The sequence below is a fragment of the Atractosteus spatula genome, chromosome 2 (genome assembly GCF_055471065.1).
Source record: "Atractosteus spatula isolate fAtrSpa1 chromosome 2, fAtrSpa1.hap1, whole genome shotgun sequence".
Taxonomy (NCBI): domain Eukaryota; kingdom Metazoa; phylum Chordata; class Actinopteri; order Semionotiformes; family Lepisosteidae; genus Atractosteus; species Atractosteus spatula.
Window position 1 is genome coordinate 38,145,506 of NC_142707.1, and position 15,650 is coordinate 38,161,155.

A 15,650-nucleotide genomic window follows, 5' to 3' on the forward strand; every position below is an offset into this window, starting at 1 on the left:
GCAATATACTGTATATCTCCCTGAAAAGTCAGCCATAGAGTTAACTCAAAGGTCTCTGCTAACATACACAAGGCACAGGTCTTAGTTACCACAGCTGTTACTCTGTGCAAAATTTGAAAGGTACTGTATATACTGTACATGTTCTGTACATAAATATAAAACACAAGTCCTTTGAATATACAGTAACTTTGTTTTCTGATTGGTGAAAGCTTTTTTACAATTTAACTAAAGTTATTCACTGCATATTTATACATATATGCTTATATTTATGTGTGTAATTTTATGAAGGTAAATGTAATTACAAAAACATTTTATAATAGAGAGCTATAGCATTATTACAACTGAAAATCATTAAGTGGCTTTCAAAGTAATAAGATACAGTGGCCTTCACTGTCAGTGCACTTAATAACAATCTAGTACACTACTTGATCCTACTGTTCGTTCAATTATTTGGTATTTTCATAAAGTGTTGAAAAGTACAAAGGAATGAACATTTTTCATTAATATTTTCCACAGCAGTAGCAATAAGGTGCAGTGGGATTCTAATGTGAAATATGTCAGCCATGTTCACTCAACACAATTCTGAGATTAAGTTCTGAGACATTTTTGTGAAATTCTGTACTTTTAGCAAAATGAAGACACGATCACACTAGAAAGTATATAAAATTCAAGTCTTAATAAAACAATTTATCACTAATGTTATAAGAAATATTATTCGGTTAATTGGACTGAATCTTTGTATTCTTGAACAGAGAGGACTACAAGAAGATGAAGCTGACACAATGGACTTCCAATTACAAATAAGAGAAAAATTACCAGTGGATGTAAGTGGAGACTACTTTGAAACTGAGAAGTGTAGGCATTACTTTAAACAAGTTATTGTGGGAATATGAAAAAAGCTATGCTGTTGAAACTGGTCTCTTTCAGGAAACTGCTGGAGGACATCTTTAGATTAATTAACTACTAAAGAAGCTTGATCTGTAAAGATTCCTAATGAAGATATAATGAAGCAGGATCATCCTGAATAAAATCCTAATTTCAATAAGATTTTCTTCAATAATGTTAATATAAAGGAATGTTTTAAAAGTCATTTGAATGACAATTTTAAAGAGTCCTTGCTATCACTGGCTGCTCTGCAAATCTCACTGTTTTCACCAGCAGATTTTATCACAGGTTTTAGAAACATACAAGAAATCAGGTACTGAGATGTTAAAAAAGCCCAGAGTTTGCCTCGCTACCAAGAAATGAGTACAAAGTAATGTAAAACTCTGAACTCCCTGGTGTTCTATTATGATTAATTATTAATATCCTACTTTTAAACAACAACATAACACGAAAAAATCAATAAAATAAACTAGAAAAAGGAGTTTTGAAACATTGTGTGTTTTGATATGCCTGCCACGGTTTTGTGTTTTATGTTCTGCAGACATTTTCAGAAATTTTAGAAGTGTTTTATTGTAGTACTTTGTTGAGAAAAGTCTGGTTAAAACTTTATGACAGTGTCTGAGACTGAACCTTCAATATTGATTTACTGTGGAAAAAAGAGTATGAGTAGGCAGCCTGATATACTGGGGGAAAAAAATCCCTTAAGCAATCTTTGGTTGCAAGAAGGTGGTTCTCTGGTGATTGTGAAATAAACATTAGTTCAAAAAGTCCTTAAAACAAACTCAAATGTTAATAATTCATAGAACTCCTGTCATCTTTGTAAAAAAGTTTTGAAAGGCTCCAGTTTGTATCTGTTGTCTAATCGAAGAAATGTCAGAGAAGCCAGTCTGCATCAGTGACTATGAGCAGCAGGCAAAAAGAATTCTCCCTAAAGCTGTTTTTGATTATTATTTTTCTGGAGCTGATGAGCAAGAAACATTAGCTGATAATGTAGCAGCATTTTCCAGGTAAATTACAAATACTGCGGTTAATGGTATTAATTAGTAGAACTTTTAAATCCTAGATCAAGAAAACCCAGTTTTACAATTAGTGTATAATCTGTATTTGATATCTTTATTCATTTTAGCCAGTGTAAAAGAGTGTGAAATTATTATTCAATTGTCAAGTGGCTATTTAATACAGCAGGTGTTCTATGCCATAAAGTTCCAATGCACTTGTTTTGCTATGTTCTTACTGCATTCAATATATTAGAAAAATGTATGGTATGGATTTTCAATGTATACATTATGCTAAAGATATATTAATAATATTTGCAATATTAAAGAAACCTTTTTTTTAATTCTCTCTATTGCTAAATAAAATTCAAACATGATTTCAGAGAGCAGACATACTCCTTCATTATGCAGATTCTAAATAATTTGTTTTCTTTTTGCTTATGTTGTTTCTTTCAGCTTTTCTAATGTAGAGGTGGTGACCAGAACAAAACACAAATAGTAATGATTGTTTTCTAGTACATTTCGATCATTTAATAGAAACTGCATCCTTTAGTTGTTGGTGCAACTGGCATGTTTTTTTAAAAAATATATATTTCTGTAAGTAAGACTATGGGTATTTCTGAACCCAAAGAACATAAGGTAGTTTGCTTCGGACTCCCTGACCCTCTCTGTAAATAATTGGCTTCTGTTCTCAGTTGTAAAAGTACTTCTCGTTAGTTTTCACTTTTATCTTCTGGATTAAACTTCACTGTTCAGTCTGAGGATCACATGGTGCTGGAGCACTCAGTTGAATTCCAGACCTAGAGTGCTATCTGTGTTCGAATTTGTACTGTATGTTCCTCCTGTATTTTGCAATGGTTTTTGCTGGGTGCTCTGGTGTCCCCCCACAGTATAAAGATATCCTGGTAGGTTAAATGGCTTTTGACAAAACTGGCCCCGGTGTGAGTGCCTGCATGTTTATATTTGTGTCTTTTTCTTCCATTACTGTGTGTCTGCCCTGTGATGGACTGGCATCCTGTCCAGGGTATATTCCATATTGGCTCCATTGCTTGCCTGGATAGGCTCCAGCTCCCTTGCGACCCTGAATTGTATGGAGATTGCTGCAATAATCTGCTACTTACAGCACTCTAGCTAGAGCATTTAACCCTTTACACTATGTTTTCTACCCATTAACAGTTATTAGTCATAGATATACAGGCTAGATATATATTCATGCTTGAATTCTTGCTGTCAGCAATGCAAGAATTAAACTTTTATGAGAAACATTAGCCCTCTGAAAATATAAATGCACTATACAGTATTGTATGCTTTGTTTTCATCCAGTACTGTTGTTACTTGTAAATAGAACTGTATAAGTTAGTTGAGCTAAATCCATCTTGACTATTTTTCCTTAGAATTCTATTCTTTATCCCATAATAAGTTCTATTGTGTTACCTTAAATGGAAGAATGTCAGCTTTCATGAAATTATAATCCTATGTTTTTTACTCTATAGTTTCAAAATACTGTATACATCAAATTATATTGTATGTGACATAAACTTGACGTTCACAGTACCTTGATAGTTCTATCATCTGTGTTTTCTTCATTCTGTCTTGATTATTTTGATAAGACTACAGTATGTCTATACATGCATTCCCTCTAGTGGACATTCTTACAAAGGCATGTCTGCCATCTCAGTTTCTTATGTTCTGCAGTTGTGCATCAATGGGTGCTTGTTAATAGCAAAAATTCAAAACTACATACTGTAGTTTATACTTGGAAATTTTGGTCAAACACCTGTATCACTCTGCCAAGAAGCTTAAACCTGGTTAAAAACTGTCAGTGTAACACATGCCAGGGGCAATTTGTAAAATGCTAACTACAGGGCTAAATAAATTAAATCCTCATGCTTTCTGGATTTAATTATTTAGGACAAATATGACTTTACTCAATGCAATGCTATCATGACTATAGTATGGCATTTTCATTTTATCAGCAGAACACAAATTATTCATATTTTTTTCTGTTATATGATGTTTTTTGTTTCTATTTGATGGGTGGTTTGTATAATCTGGAGGGCACTGTACGTGAAAAAAAAATCCTCAGTGAAATTTTATGTGTGATCTCCATAAGGCTTTCCAGTGATTATACTGTATAAATTGCAACCACTATTTTTAATAGAAAGAGTTCAGTTCATTCTCTCAACATTATGGTACAAGTTATGCATTCTTTATTACAAAACACAGTTCAGATCTTTAAATGTGATTATGAAAAAATATGTTTTGACAGTTTAATGATTAATTTAAATTTCATTTAAGTTTCAGTATCATAAACTAAAACTTCTTAATCAATTTTACATTAATAATTAATGACTATGTTTTATACCATTTCAGTTTTGAATAATTGATTTCAGTTGTCAATTTAAATTAAGGACTACATTTTACCATCACATTAAATTAGAGGGATAATTTCAGAGAGATATTACAAAACACTGTTGAAAATACAGCAATCTGGCATGCAAATGATATACAAACACATTGCTACCAAACTCTATCAGAGATAAATAGGAGTTTGATGAGATGAGCTGACACCACAATTCAAATATGTATAGAAATATAAAGACAAAAACGTTTGTTTTGCAAACTACTACAGGACATATTTTTATCCTTCTTAGACAGCACCATTACTAACTTGTATCTTAGCAGGGTTGGGCTTGGTCAGTGCTAGAAAGGGAATATCTAAGAGTAAGCACATTGCTGTTGTTAGTGTAGTTGGTGAACCAGTAGGTAGCACTTTTCTATCTGGCCCAGAATTTCAAAACCATTAACCATTAACAGTATGGTTACAGAGCACGCTGTGCTGAAAGAAGTGCTGTCCTTTGGTTGAGATGTTAAACTGAGGTCCTGACTACATGGTCATCAGCTTATTTATGGCACTGTAAATGTATGGATGTTAACCCCATTGACTTGAATGTGTTTTAAAGTAATCAAGCTAAGACAATTAGCAATAATAATATATTATTATATTATTTCCTTAACTTCTTTCATCATAACTTCAGTCTAACAGGCTGAATGAAATATGAAAAGAAGTTTTTACATTATTATAGTTATTATACTGTTTTCAAAACAACGTTATATAGTTTCACACAGTTAAGCTCTGCCAGTATTGTCAACAATAAATGGCATTTAATATCTAGAAAAACACAAGTATCATTGAGGCAGAAAGAGTGTTTTTTATATCTTGTTTATCTTTTAAGATTTTTAAATAACTACTGTATATGGCCTGGGAATATATAGAAATGTTTTTGTTCTCCTTACTCTGCACAGTAACCTTCACAGCAATAAACCATCTACAGCTTTTTGTGATGCACGTGTATGAAGAGTTGAACAGACATGTCTGTTTTTGTTCTGATTGGCTTGCTTTAAAGCAAAAGTATGCAATTCCACGCTGAGCAATCTAACAGATTAGCATACTTTTAACGTTTTGCATTCTTTGGAATGTGAAAGCTTTTACAGGTTTAACAACGTTAGTTGTTTAGAAGCTCCTTCTAGTGGAAGACAGAGGGGCTCAGTAAATGAAGAAACCACAGTACCTGTGAAATGCAGCATGTGTTCTCTGTCTTGGTTGGAATCCAGTTCTAAACAACAACAGTGATGGTAATAATGTCACCTTGTTTTGAAGATGGAAGCTGTATCCACGTGTGCTCAGGGATGTGTCTCGAGTAGACCTGTCAGTGTCAGTCCTGGGACAGCAGCTCAGTATGCCAGTCTGTGTAGCTGCCACTGCCATGCAGCGAATGGCACATCCCGCTGGGGAAACAGCAACTGCGAAAGGTACAGCAGCTGCAGAACCCCTTCTTTATGGCTCTTTTCACTTGATATTTGCCTTAGTGTGCATCTGCTTCACTCACTTTGCCTCTAAATGTAAATCAAATCCATTTCAGTTGTTAGTTTGATTTAGCTGGATTTCAATTAGTTTGATTCATAAAGTACATAACTTCACTCAAATGCAAATATTATATTTTTGTGTAAATAATTTAAAATTTCTAATACTTTAAAATCAGTATTATGTATGTTGGTATACATTATATTAGACGCATACTGTGGGTGCATTTGGGATGTGCTATTTACTCTTTCTAAATTATGCCGGGCAGTTTGAAGTCTGTGAATGATTAAGGATCAGATATGGGTTGCATTAATATATTTACACAAAATATAACTCAAAAACCATCAGTCTGTTAACTGCACCATTAATCTTTGAACAGTCAATAATATCAAGATCTGTGTTTGTGTGTTGGTCACAAAATACCAATCGACATCCACAAGATGGAGCTCCAGGACCAATAACAGTAGTCTCTGCTTTTCACTTCCAGATAATATTTTGACTTGATTAAGGGAATTCACTGAATTTGCTCCTTTTTGAAAAGCAAAGAGTTTGCTCTAAAATGAGTATAGATGATTGTAATTTGTGATGAGAAAAGTGTAGATATGAAAATATTTTAACCAGGATTTAGCCCACACGGAAAAAAAAGAATCAATAACATTAAGAAAAACAACAACTTTTTTTTCATTATACATTCAACCTACACAACGTATTACACAACTATTTAAAAACAAATGGCAGGCTAATTGCATTCACTTCTTCAGGACTAAATAGTGAAAATAGGATGTTCTATATTTGATGTCCATTACATTATCTGTCTATAGGCTTCTTTGTTAACATGATAAGATGTTGTAAAAATAGTCATTGTCTCTTTTCTCAGCATGCAGGTCTTCTGGCACAGGAATGATGCTGAGCTCCTGGGCAACCTCCAGTATCGAAGAAGTGGCACAGAATGCCCCCGATGGCATTTGCTGGCTGCAGCTTTACATTTACAAAGACAGAGAGCTAACCAAATCTTTAGTAAAGCGAGCTGAAAGTGCAGGATATAAGGGGATTTTTGTCACTGTGGATACACCGTACCTAGGGAGGCGACGGAATGATGTGCGCAACAGGTTTAAGCTCCCACCTCATCTGAAGTAAGCACAAACAAAGCCAGAACTAAAGTGTTTTTCCAGTGTGAGGCATTGGATAATTCAATTACTGAATGGGAAAGAGCTTTTTTTTAAAACTGTAGCATTTTCGGTATATTAAATATTTGGGATGCATATTTTTAAAACTGATGGGAGAAAATGATATGTAGTGGACAGCAGAAAATATATGTCATCGCAACCACAGCTGGAGGTTTTCAGAAAATAAACATAGAGGGAAAGCATGATAAAAACAGACTGTATAATATATCAGCAAATATTATGATTTGGAGTAAAAGGAATATATTCCTGAAGTATTTCACAAGCAAAGGAGGCCAAAAAAGAAAGTATTTTTTAATAAGTTCGGTCTTGACCAAAATCATAAAAGTAATAAATTAGATATTCAAAACTTTTCTCGTACATTGCTTGTTTGGAACACAAACCAAAGCTGAACATCTGCAAAAGTGTTTTATGTATTTATGGAAACAAGCTCATGCTGAAATGGTTTATCCACCTCAAAGATTAGTTGTCACTCTTGAAGCTTAATAGGAACCAAGAACATTCATCAGAAAAGCCAGTTCTTATTTGAATACATTTTTATACAGAAAAGCCTTGATGTCTTATATATACAGTAACAGCTGAACCTATCTTTGAAGTGTTCTTATGTCACAGTTAACTTACCCTCTTCCTGCTGTCAAATTTATTGGCAGTTTCAGAACTTAGCATTGATACAATACAACTTCTATTTTTGTTTCATTTTGTAAAGGTGTCTCATTGCCTTTGGATGACAAAACCAAAATAATCTCTTATAAGCCATAAGCATCCAGTTTACTGTACATATAATATACAGTATATGTAAGAGCCAAAAGAGGCTTAAAATGAATAGTGTGATTATGAGTATACAGAATAATTGTTTATATGTATTAAATACATACATTACATATTCAATGCCAGTGTGTTGATGGCCTACATGATATACAAAGGATACATCAAAAGATAATTTGGCACTTTGCATCAGATTCATAAAGAAATTATCAGGGAAATGTAGCATTTACTTTTTATTGAACAAACATAAAATTGGTCAAAGCATTTTATTGATTAATTTGTCATAAAATATTGATCAACAGAGCATTTATTTGTAAATGGCACAGGCTAGTTGTCCTAGAGGCAACTAGAAATTGTATGCATCTGCAATGCATGTTTAAATATTTGCATCGTGTTGCTGATGCTGGCTGTCCTAACCCTCTCATAGAGCCTTGACAGCATGTTTCTCTTCACTAGTCTTTGAGCCTTAAATGCCTCACATCATCTCATCTCTTCCAACATATGTTGAATGGTGCACGAACCTGGCATGTAGGGCATGTCGATCATGGTTTATCGGTCATGTTTTCATGAACACCCATTAAGAAAGCTGTTGTTACATGAGCAGCTCAAGAGCCTTTGCTGTTCTCCAAGAATGTTTTCATGACACTTCAGTATGTCATGTCACAGGGGAGCAGGTGAGGTCCCAGGACCTGATCAATGTAGCACCATGCAGTTGCTATCAAGTGGACTTTTATAGAAACTAGACATTTATGTTCAGAAAAACATATTACTGCCTCCCTATTGATCTTGGCAAGATGACCCAGAATGTGGCCTGTCATTGATGGACTCTCTTTGGCTTGTACTCCTTGCTAAGTCACTCCAACGTATTATGATCAGTGATGAATGGTTAATTTATTAAAATGATGCCAAAAACATTGAATTAATATTCAAAATCCAGAAACATTATATTTTCTAAAAAAAATTCAGTAGAAGTATAGAGTGAGATTTTTAATTCCATGCTTAGTTTAAGGTATACTACAGTTTTTAAAGGTATCCCATTTGTACTGAAGAAAATGAGTACCATAGTATGAACTTCTCAACCTTTTGAATATCTTTTTCTTGGCTTAACTTAAAATGGCAACAAGGTACTATTGAAGAGAGAGGGGTGATATTTGGAAAAGGTGTTCCTGGATTGCTCTCCAAAAAAAACAATAACAAATTCAGTCTAATTTAATTTTGTAATCATGCTGTGTTGATTTTTTTTTTCAGGATGGCCAATTTTGAGTCCCCCGATTTGGCATTCTCTTCGAAGGAAAGTTATAAGGAAGATAGTGGGTTGGCTGTTTATGTAGCACAGGCAATAGATCCTACGCTGAAATGGGAAGATATTGTGTGGCTGAAAAAAATAACTACTTTACCAGTAGTGGTGAAAGGAATTTTAAGAGGTGAGCACAAGTGACCAAACTTTCAGGCTATGAAAGCAACAAATACTCTATGCATGCTGTCTGATAAAGACTAAAGGGAACTGCTGCTTGTTTTAAACCATAGTGTTTCTGTTGCATGTACTCATTCCCAGACCTACTGTATAGTTAACAGAGTAACAGACAACCATGCCATTCTCTTGTTTAAACATACACATATTTTAGGATTTTACTGAAACATTTTACTGTTAAATATAACTGGAAGGATTTTGGTAAAAAGTAACATGATGAACACTCATCAAGTAATTCAAATGAGTTTAACTGCAAGTATAGCAGTGTTTAATGAACTTCCTATTTACTGTCAAAGCTGACCTATTCTAGATGCAGAGACATCTTTGCTTCTTCTGTCTTTCCAAAATGTACTGTACTTACATTTACTGAAGCCTTTACCTGCTCTAATTTGAGCCACTCATGAGTTAGTTTATTTCTATGGCCCAAATAAGATCAACAAATAACACCCATAGGAACCTGGGTTATCTGTTATTTTCTTCCACAATGCAATAGGTATGCCTTCTAGATATATTGTTGCCATAGAGACATACGTTGGTTTGTATTGGTACAATCCTCCTAGGCAACAGGTACTGTAGATCTCAAGCATTGCTTCCTTTTTACCCCTATTAGTGGTGATAACAACACATTACAATATATCATAAAACAATTTAATCTTATTTTTCCTGTTATTTAATTATTGTGATATGATCTCCCTATCTTTTATTACTTGATGATTTTTATTTCAAGCACAGAAACATAAATAATGTCATGCATTATCATACTATATAATATCTTGAAGATCACAGTAAATCAGTAGCATGTAAAGAAACTAGTTTTTTATCTTAGTTGTTTGAGAGTTTTACCAGTTAGCATTGTTGACAGATCTGCTGTAAACCTACTGCGATTCCAAGGCTACCGTAGGGTCACTTCTTATGGAAATGGCTGAAGTATGTTTTTTTTTTCAAAAGCAGTACTTTGTGATGACAAATTAGCCATACTGCACAATGAATACTGTACCGTGTATTAAGCTGAACTTAAAAAAAAAAGATTTTCCATGGTAACCATTGCCCTTAAACAGTTAAATTAACATTAAATTGATACATGCCTTGCTGAACAGAATACCTTCTGTTGAACCTTATCGCTTGCAGATTTGCTGGGGAAGCAAAGTAGCATTGTATAGAAGTCTGGGCCACAGTGATATGCTTACTGACCTTGAAGAACAGTATACTAGTTAAAATTTAAGTGGAAACAGCAGTGAATCACATTCTCAGTAGGAGACAGAACATACAAAAAATAAAATTGAAAAACAGATGCCTTTGAAGGCATTAGAAATTCTAAATACATACAGTATTAGAAATTATTAATGATTAGTTTTGTTTTGAAAATGTAACTAGAAAACCATGTTTACAGGCACAGGAGTGACTTGTGCCACTTCCAGCAATGAACTAGTCTGTGCCCTTAGATAGAATATAAAAAGTAATCTATTTCTTGTTTTCTAGAAAAAAAAAGTCAAGTCAAAACCCAAGGCTTGTCAGTTCTGGATGTTTCCATTAATGACTATAAAATAATGTTACCATTCTGAGGTTTGTGTAGTAAAAATGTTAAGAAAATAAAGAGTGATGTGTACAAGTAGTATGTACTTTCAATTATCTCTGTACTTGCTTGTAGATCTTGACTTTCCGTTAAGAACAGCCAAGTCATTTTTTCTTCTTTCTTTGCCTTCATGGAAAAAGCAGATATGAATAAAACTTTTCATCAAGTTCTCTTCATCAGGTATACAACGATGCAGCCCCAGTCAAGCACTGTCAAGCATTTCTTACTCACTGATTTCCATATGTCAGATATAATAGCATTTCGAAATGGATATTACGTCTCTAAATACTGTACGTTTTGAAAAGCCATGTGGACAGAATGGCTACTGTAATACAACTTCAATTACAAAGTTATCTGTGCCAGCAGCAGTATTTTACCTCATAGCTTTTGCAGCAAAATATGGGATTGAAGACAGATTCAATCCGTCTTCCAAAGAGTTACAGATTTATTATATTGAATCAAATATATAACATTTTGATTCTATTTATAAATGGCTTATTTACACTGGCGGAACTACAAGAAATTTTCAATAGCAGTAAAGGTACACCATTAAACATTTTATGACAGAACAGAGTGTGAGACTATTTTGATATAATAAATCTGGTAATTGTGGGTATTTTAAAATAATGGTTGCTATTCATATCTGATAAAGATATGCCCTTGAGTGACACAGTGTTGATTTGAATGTCAATAGAGAGTCAGGATTGTGAAAAACAATATAGCAGGTGATGGAAATCCTTCTTAACTTATTGGAGATACATTTTTGCATCTTTAAAGCAATATTTCAAGGTACTAGCTATTTAAACTAAACCGTTACTGTGTATTTTACTTAACGTATTTAATATGCATGGGTCAAGTTTGGGAATTCCATCAATACACATGGAAGTATGAAACAGGGGTTATTGAAAATTAGTGCGGTGTTGCATCTTGTCCAAATTTGCAGTTCACTTTTCCTCTTGACTTTTAACTTTTTCAACTAAACCTCTTAATTTTAGTTAATTGGAATGTCCGCACCATAAAACTCTCCTCCATCATGTCTTTGTTGTAACTCAAAATGCTACTGACTGCATTTATGTGTGTAAAATAACATTCAATTAGATCTGAAACAAGCATCAGCACGACAGGAGATTTTCCACTGCATTTTTCATTTTCAGTCCCTTTGGAAGTTCAGAGAGCACAAACATACAAAAAAAAGTCTTCTGAGATGCTATAATTTCCATCATGGTGGTCATAATTAAGTGTAATTTCTGAAACGCTGAATCTCTTACTCCTTTAGTTGATGATGCGCGAGAAGCTCTTAAATATGGTGTTGATGGAATAGTTGTGTCAAACCATGGTGCTCGGCAGCTGGATTGTGTGCCTGCAACTGTAAGTATCAGCAAAACCACATGAAAAGCAGAGTGTAAAGACTCTGTAATATGCTTAATTATCACTCAGGTGTGGGTTTTTATTTAATTTGCTCCTTTAACTGCAGGAGGTGCGGGCTGCGAAACCGTAGTTAGAAGAGTGTGCAATTCCTAACTAATCACATTCACAAGTGACTTATAATCTTGCCATTATCTGCCTTACCCCTTCTGGTCTGTGCATTGATTAACACTGTGTTTTTCTATTACCCTGCAATAATTCTCTGCAATGTAGGTAAAACAAGCAGTTTCCTGCTCAAAATATGAAAGCATCGTTAAGTCTAACCATACATAGCATAATTTTCCATGTGTCCAAACAGATTGACGTCCTTCCTGAAATTGTTGAAGCTGTTGGAGGAAAAGTGGAAGTCTTCTTGGATGGAGGGATACGTAGAGGCACAGATGTCCTCAAGGCTTTGGCACTGGGTGCCAAAGCAGTGTTCATTGGACGCCCTATCCTCTGGGGATTAGCCTGTCAGGTGCGGGGTTTACAATTCATGTCTAAATGGAATGGTAATGACATGCCATTTGTGATATTTTTTCTAGGAGTAAAGCATTTTAAAGCAAATCACACATATCTTCCTCTGCACACAGGGTGAAAAAGGAGTAAGTGAAGTTCTTGAATTTCTGAGAGAAGAACTGCGCTTAGCAGTTGCACTTGTAGGTGAGTTTGAGACAAGTGTGTCATGTTTTGTAAATTAACACAACACTGAGATCCCCAAATAAATCACTTAAGGAGCTTTTATTTGTTTTGGATAATGTGATAGAATTTTAAAACAATATGTTACAAATAAAATCAAAATATATTTTTGCAGAAATCCTAGAATTCTGTAGTCCCAATTGATGTACTCAATCTACATTTCATAATTAATTTCCTTTCCCACTTGTCAAAATATAACAGCACATTTTCATTTGCAGAGAAAATTTTCACACTGGCATAATATAAGCAGAGTGCAAGAATATTCTGTTAATACGTCAACAGGCACCTTACCTCCTTGTAGCCTGCTCTTGTGAACTAAACAAGCTAGAGTCAAAATGGACACTGGTTAATACTTGGGATTGGAGGTCTCAAAATGAAAACAAGGTTACTGTTATTAGTGTTGGTGGACCAGTAGGTGGCACTTGTTCTCCCGGTTTATAATGTCTTATTAATGCATAAATGTGGTAAAAGGAGACAAAGTTCTGTTTCACCTTCATTCAACTATGAAGCAATTTCTCACTCCTCTGTATGATCTGCTGTGTACGTACATAAATGAGTGCTGCATTTCATTTTTAGTGACTCCCCTTCTATAAGTAAAGCATTTTAGGATACTTTTGGATGAAAATCACTATATAAATGTAAGGTATTATCATTAGCGGTAGCAGTAGTCTGATACCTATGAAAGGAAATGCCATAAATTCCAAAACAATTTGGAATTTGTAAATGCTATAGTGTGGTGTTTTTTTTTTACAAATGTGAAACATCTCTGAGTATCCCTATCTTACAAATGCACCATTTAATTAAGTCACACTGTTCTGTGATACAATTGAAACAATTACAGAAAATGTATTTTGCCAAGCCATTTAATGCATCTCATAATGGGAAGATCATACAGTTAGTGATATGTTAGTGAACGTCTTCAATAAAAAATAACATTTTCGATTTGTTTTTTGTTCATCAAGTACCATTAAGAAACCATAAAGAGTCCTTAGTATGTTTCTGGGCAGTGAAATGTATGGAAATACATTGCTGCCACCAAGTAAAAAAAAAGATTCCTGAGTTATCTCGTATTTACAAGATACCAAATTATCTCGTAATTATGAGATAACAGATTATCTCGTAATTACGAAATAGCAACGATCATATCAGTGTATGAACAACCTGCTACATTTGCAATGACAGTACAGTGCCTACAAGCTATCGATAGGATTGCTGGCATTGTGGATTTAGTGTTCTTGACAATGTGCAACTCTGTGAAATGCACACAGACTGACTTTCCCCTTGGGTTTATTCATAATGAAATGTTACAGTTTGTACCTCATGCAAACACGGTTTCAACCATGAGGACACTCACACATACTGTATTCGCAAACAAGAACAAGGGTGTCCTGGAATCAGTTCTAATACTTAAAACTGAATGTGAGGTAATTATAATGTAGGTACTGCATAGCACGCCAATTTGTGCCCTCGCGTGACCTATATACTGTACATACCATGCTAGAAATGCTAAATATTCTTAATGTAAATGACAAATGCATGATGTTGTAACAAAAGTGTCTGTTCTCAGGTTTTCTTATGTAAATGAAGATAAGCTCAATTCAGCCTGACCAAGGCCGGAGTGAAAAAATACACACATGGAAACTCAGCTATTGAACAATCAAGTACAGTACTTGGCAAGATTACACAAGTAGCATTCTTCACACGTTGTAACAAAAATTGTGTAATTCAATAATTCAATGTGGAAGTAGAATTATAATACATTTATGAAGTGGGTCTTTTAAAACTGCAACAATATTTGTAAACATCTCTGCTTACTCTTTGGAGGAAATAAGAACATTACCATGTTCTTTCTCTGGGTGGAGTCATTATTGATTTATTTTAACCGTATTCTATATGACGCTATACCCTTCATGTCTGAATAACCAAGTATTCTTAAACTCTGCTAAGACCCAGATTTAGAATTTAAAATTATTTAGTGCCTACACTAATAGAATTACTACTCATAAAGAAAATCCAGATGGCCCTAGCTCTGCATATTGTATATTACAGTGCATTGAAATTTAGTACACTTCAGTGGAACCCAAAAATGAGACATACTGACGCATGGATTACCTTGTTACTCATATCATTTGGTTACTTATTGTCAATCACAAGAACAGAGGTGTTGCATTCTATAATATTTGTTTATGCTTGCCAAGAGTTTCATACATTTTAGGATTATGCTTTTTTATAATCACTTCTATTATTCACATCAATCTGTCAAGGAGTCTTTTGTTAATTGTACATGAATCATAGCTTTATAACTGCTTTTTCTGTCTTTTTTCTTTAGGCTGCACTACAGTGAAAGAAATTGAGAAGTCTATCGTAAGAAAGTCTCAGTTTACTTCACGAATTTAAGAAGAGATTACTGTCTTGCATAATAAAAGGATTCTGTGTTCACAGACTTTGACGCTGTGACTGAGTTGTTTTTATTTGTATTTCTCCTTAAAAGTGCACACTCACCATTTGCAGTATTCTATTCTTTTTATTTTGAAAAAGGTTTATGCAATGAGCATTTGGTTTATAGTTTTTAAAATACTAATCTCTGCGTCTGTCTTCTCCATAAATCAAAGCATATTCTAATGGTCAAATTCAGATTGAACAAATATATGTAAAAAAGTATTTTTTTCAGGGTTGACAGTAATGCAATACACATATTACAATATTGCTATCTAGGCATAAACATATTTTCCACCCTATATTTAACTTCTTTTTGAGTGTGTACTTCAAAACAAAATACTCTAAAGTTTATTTTGCTCCATAATGGAGG

General features: G+C 34.1%; 1 protein-coding gene across 1 annotated transcript; it reads left to right on the forward strand.

Annotated features, from left to right (window-relative positions):
• Positions 1–1,738: 1,738 nt before the first annotated feature.
• On the forward strand, positions 1,739–15,285 carry hao1 (hydroxyacid oxidase (glycolate oxidase) 1). The gene is made up of 8 exons (XM_088909150.1): positions 1,739–1,892; positions 5,542–5,693; positions 6,623–6,878; positions 8,943–9,118; positions 12,015–12,106; positions 12,462–12,620; positions 12,736–12,805; positions 15,171–15,285. Exons 1-8 carry the CDS (start codon positions 1,756–1,758, stop codon positions 15,236–15,238), a joined length of 1,110 nt encoding a protein of 369 aa, XP_088765276.1. The 5' UTR covers positions 1,739–1,755; the 3' UTR covers positions 15,239–15,285.
• The last annotated feature ends 365 nt before the right edge of the window (positions 15,286–15,650 follow it).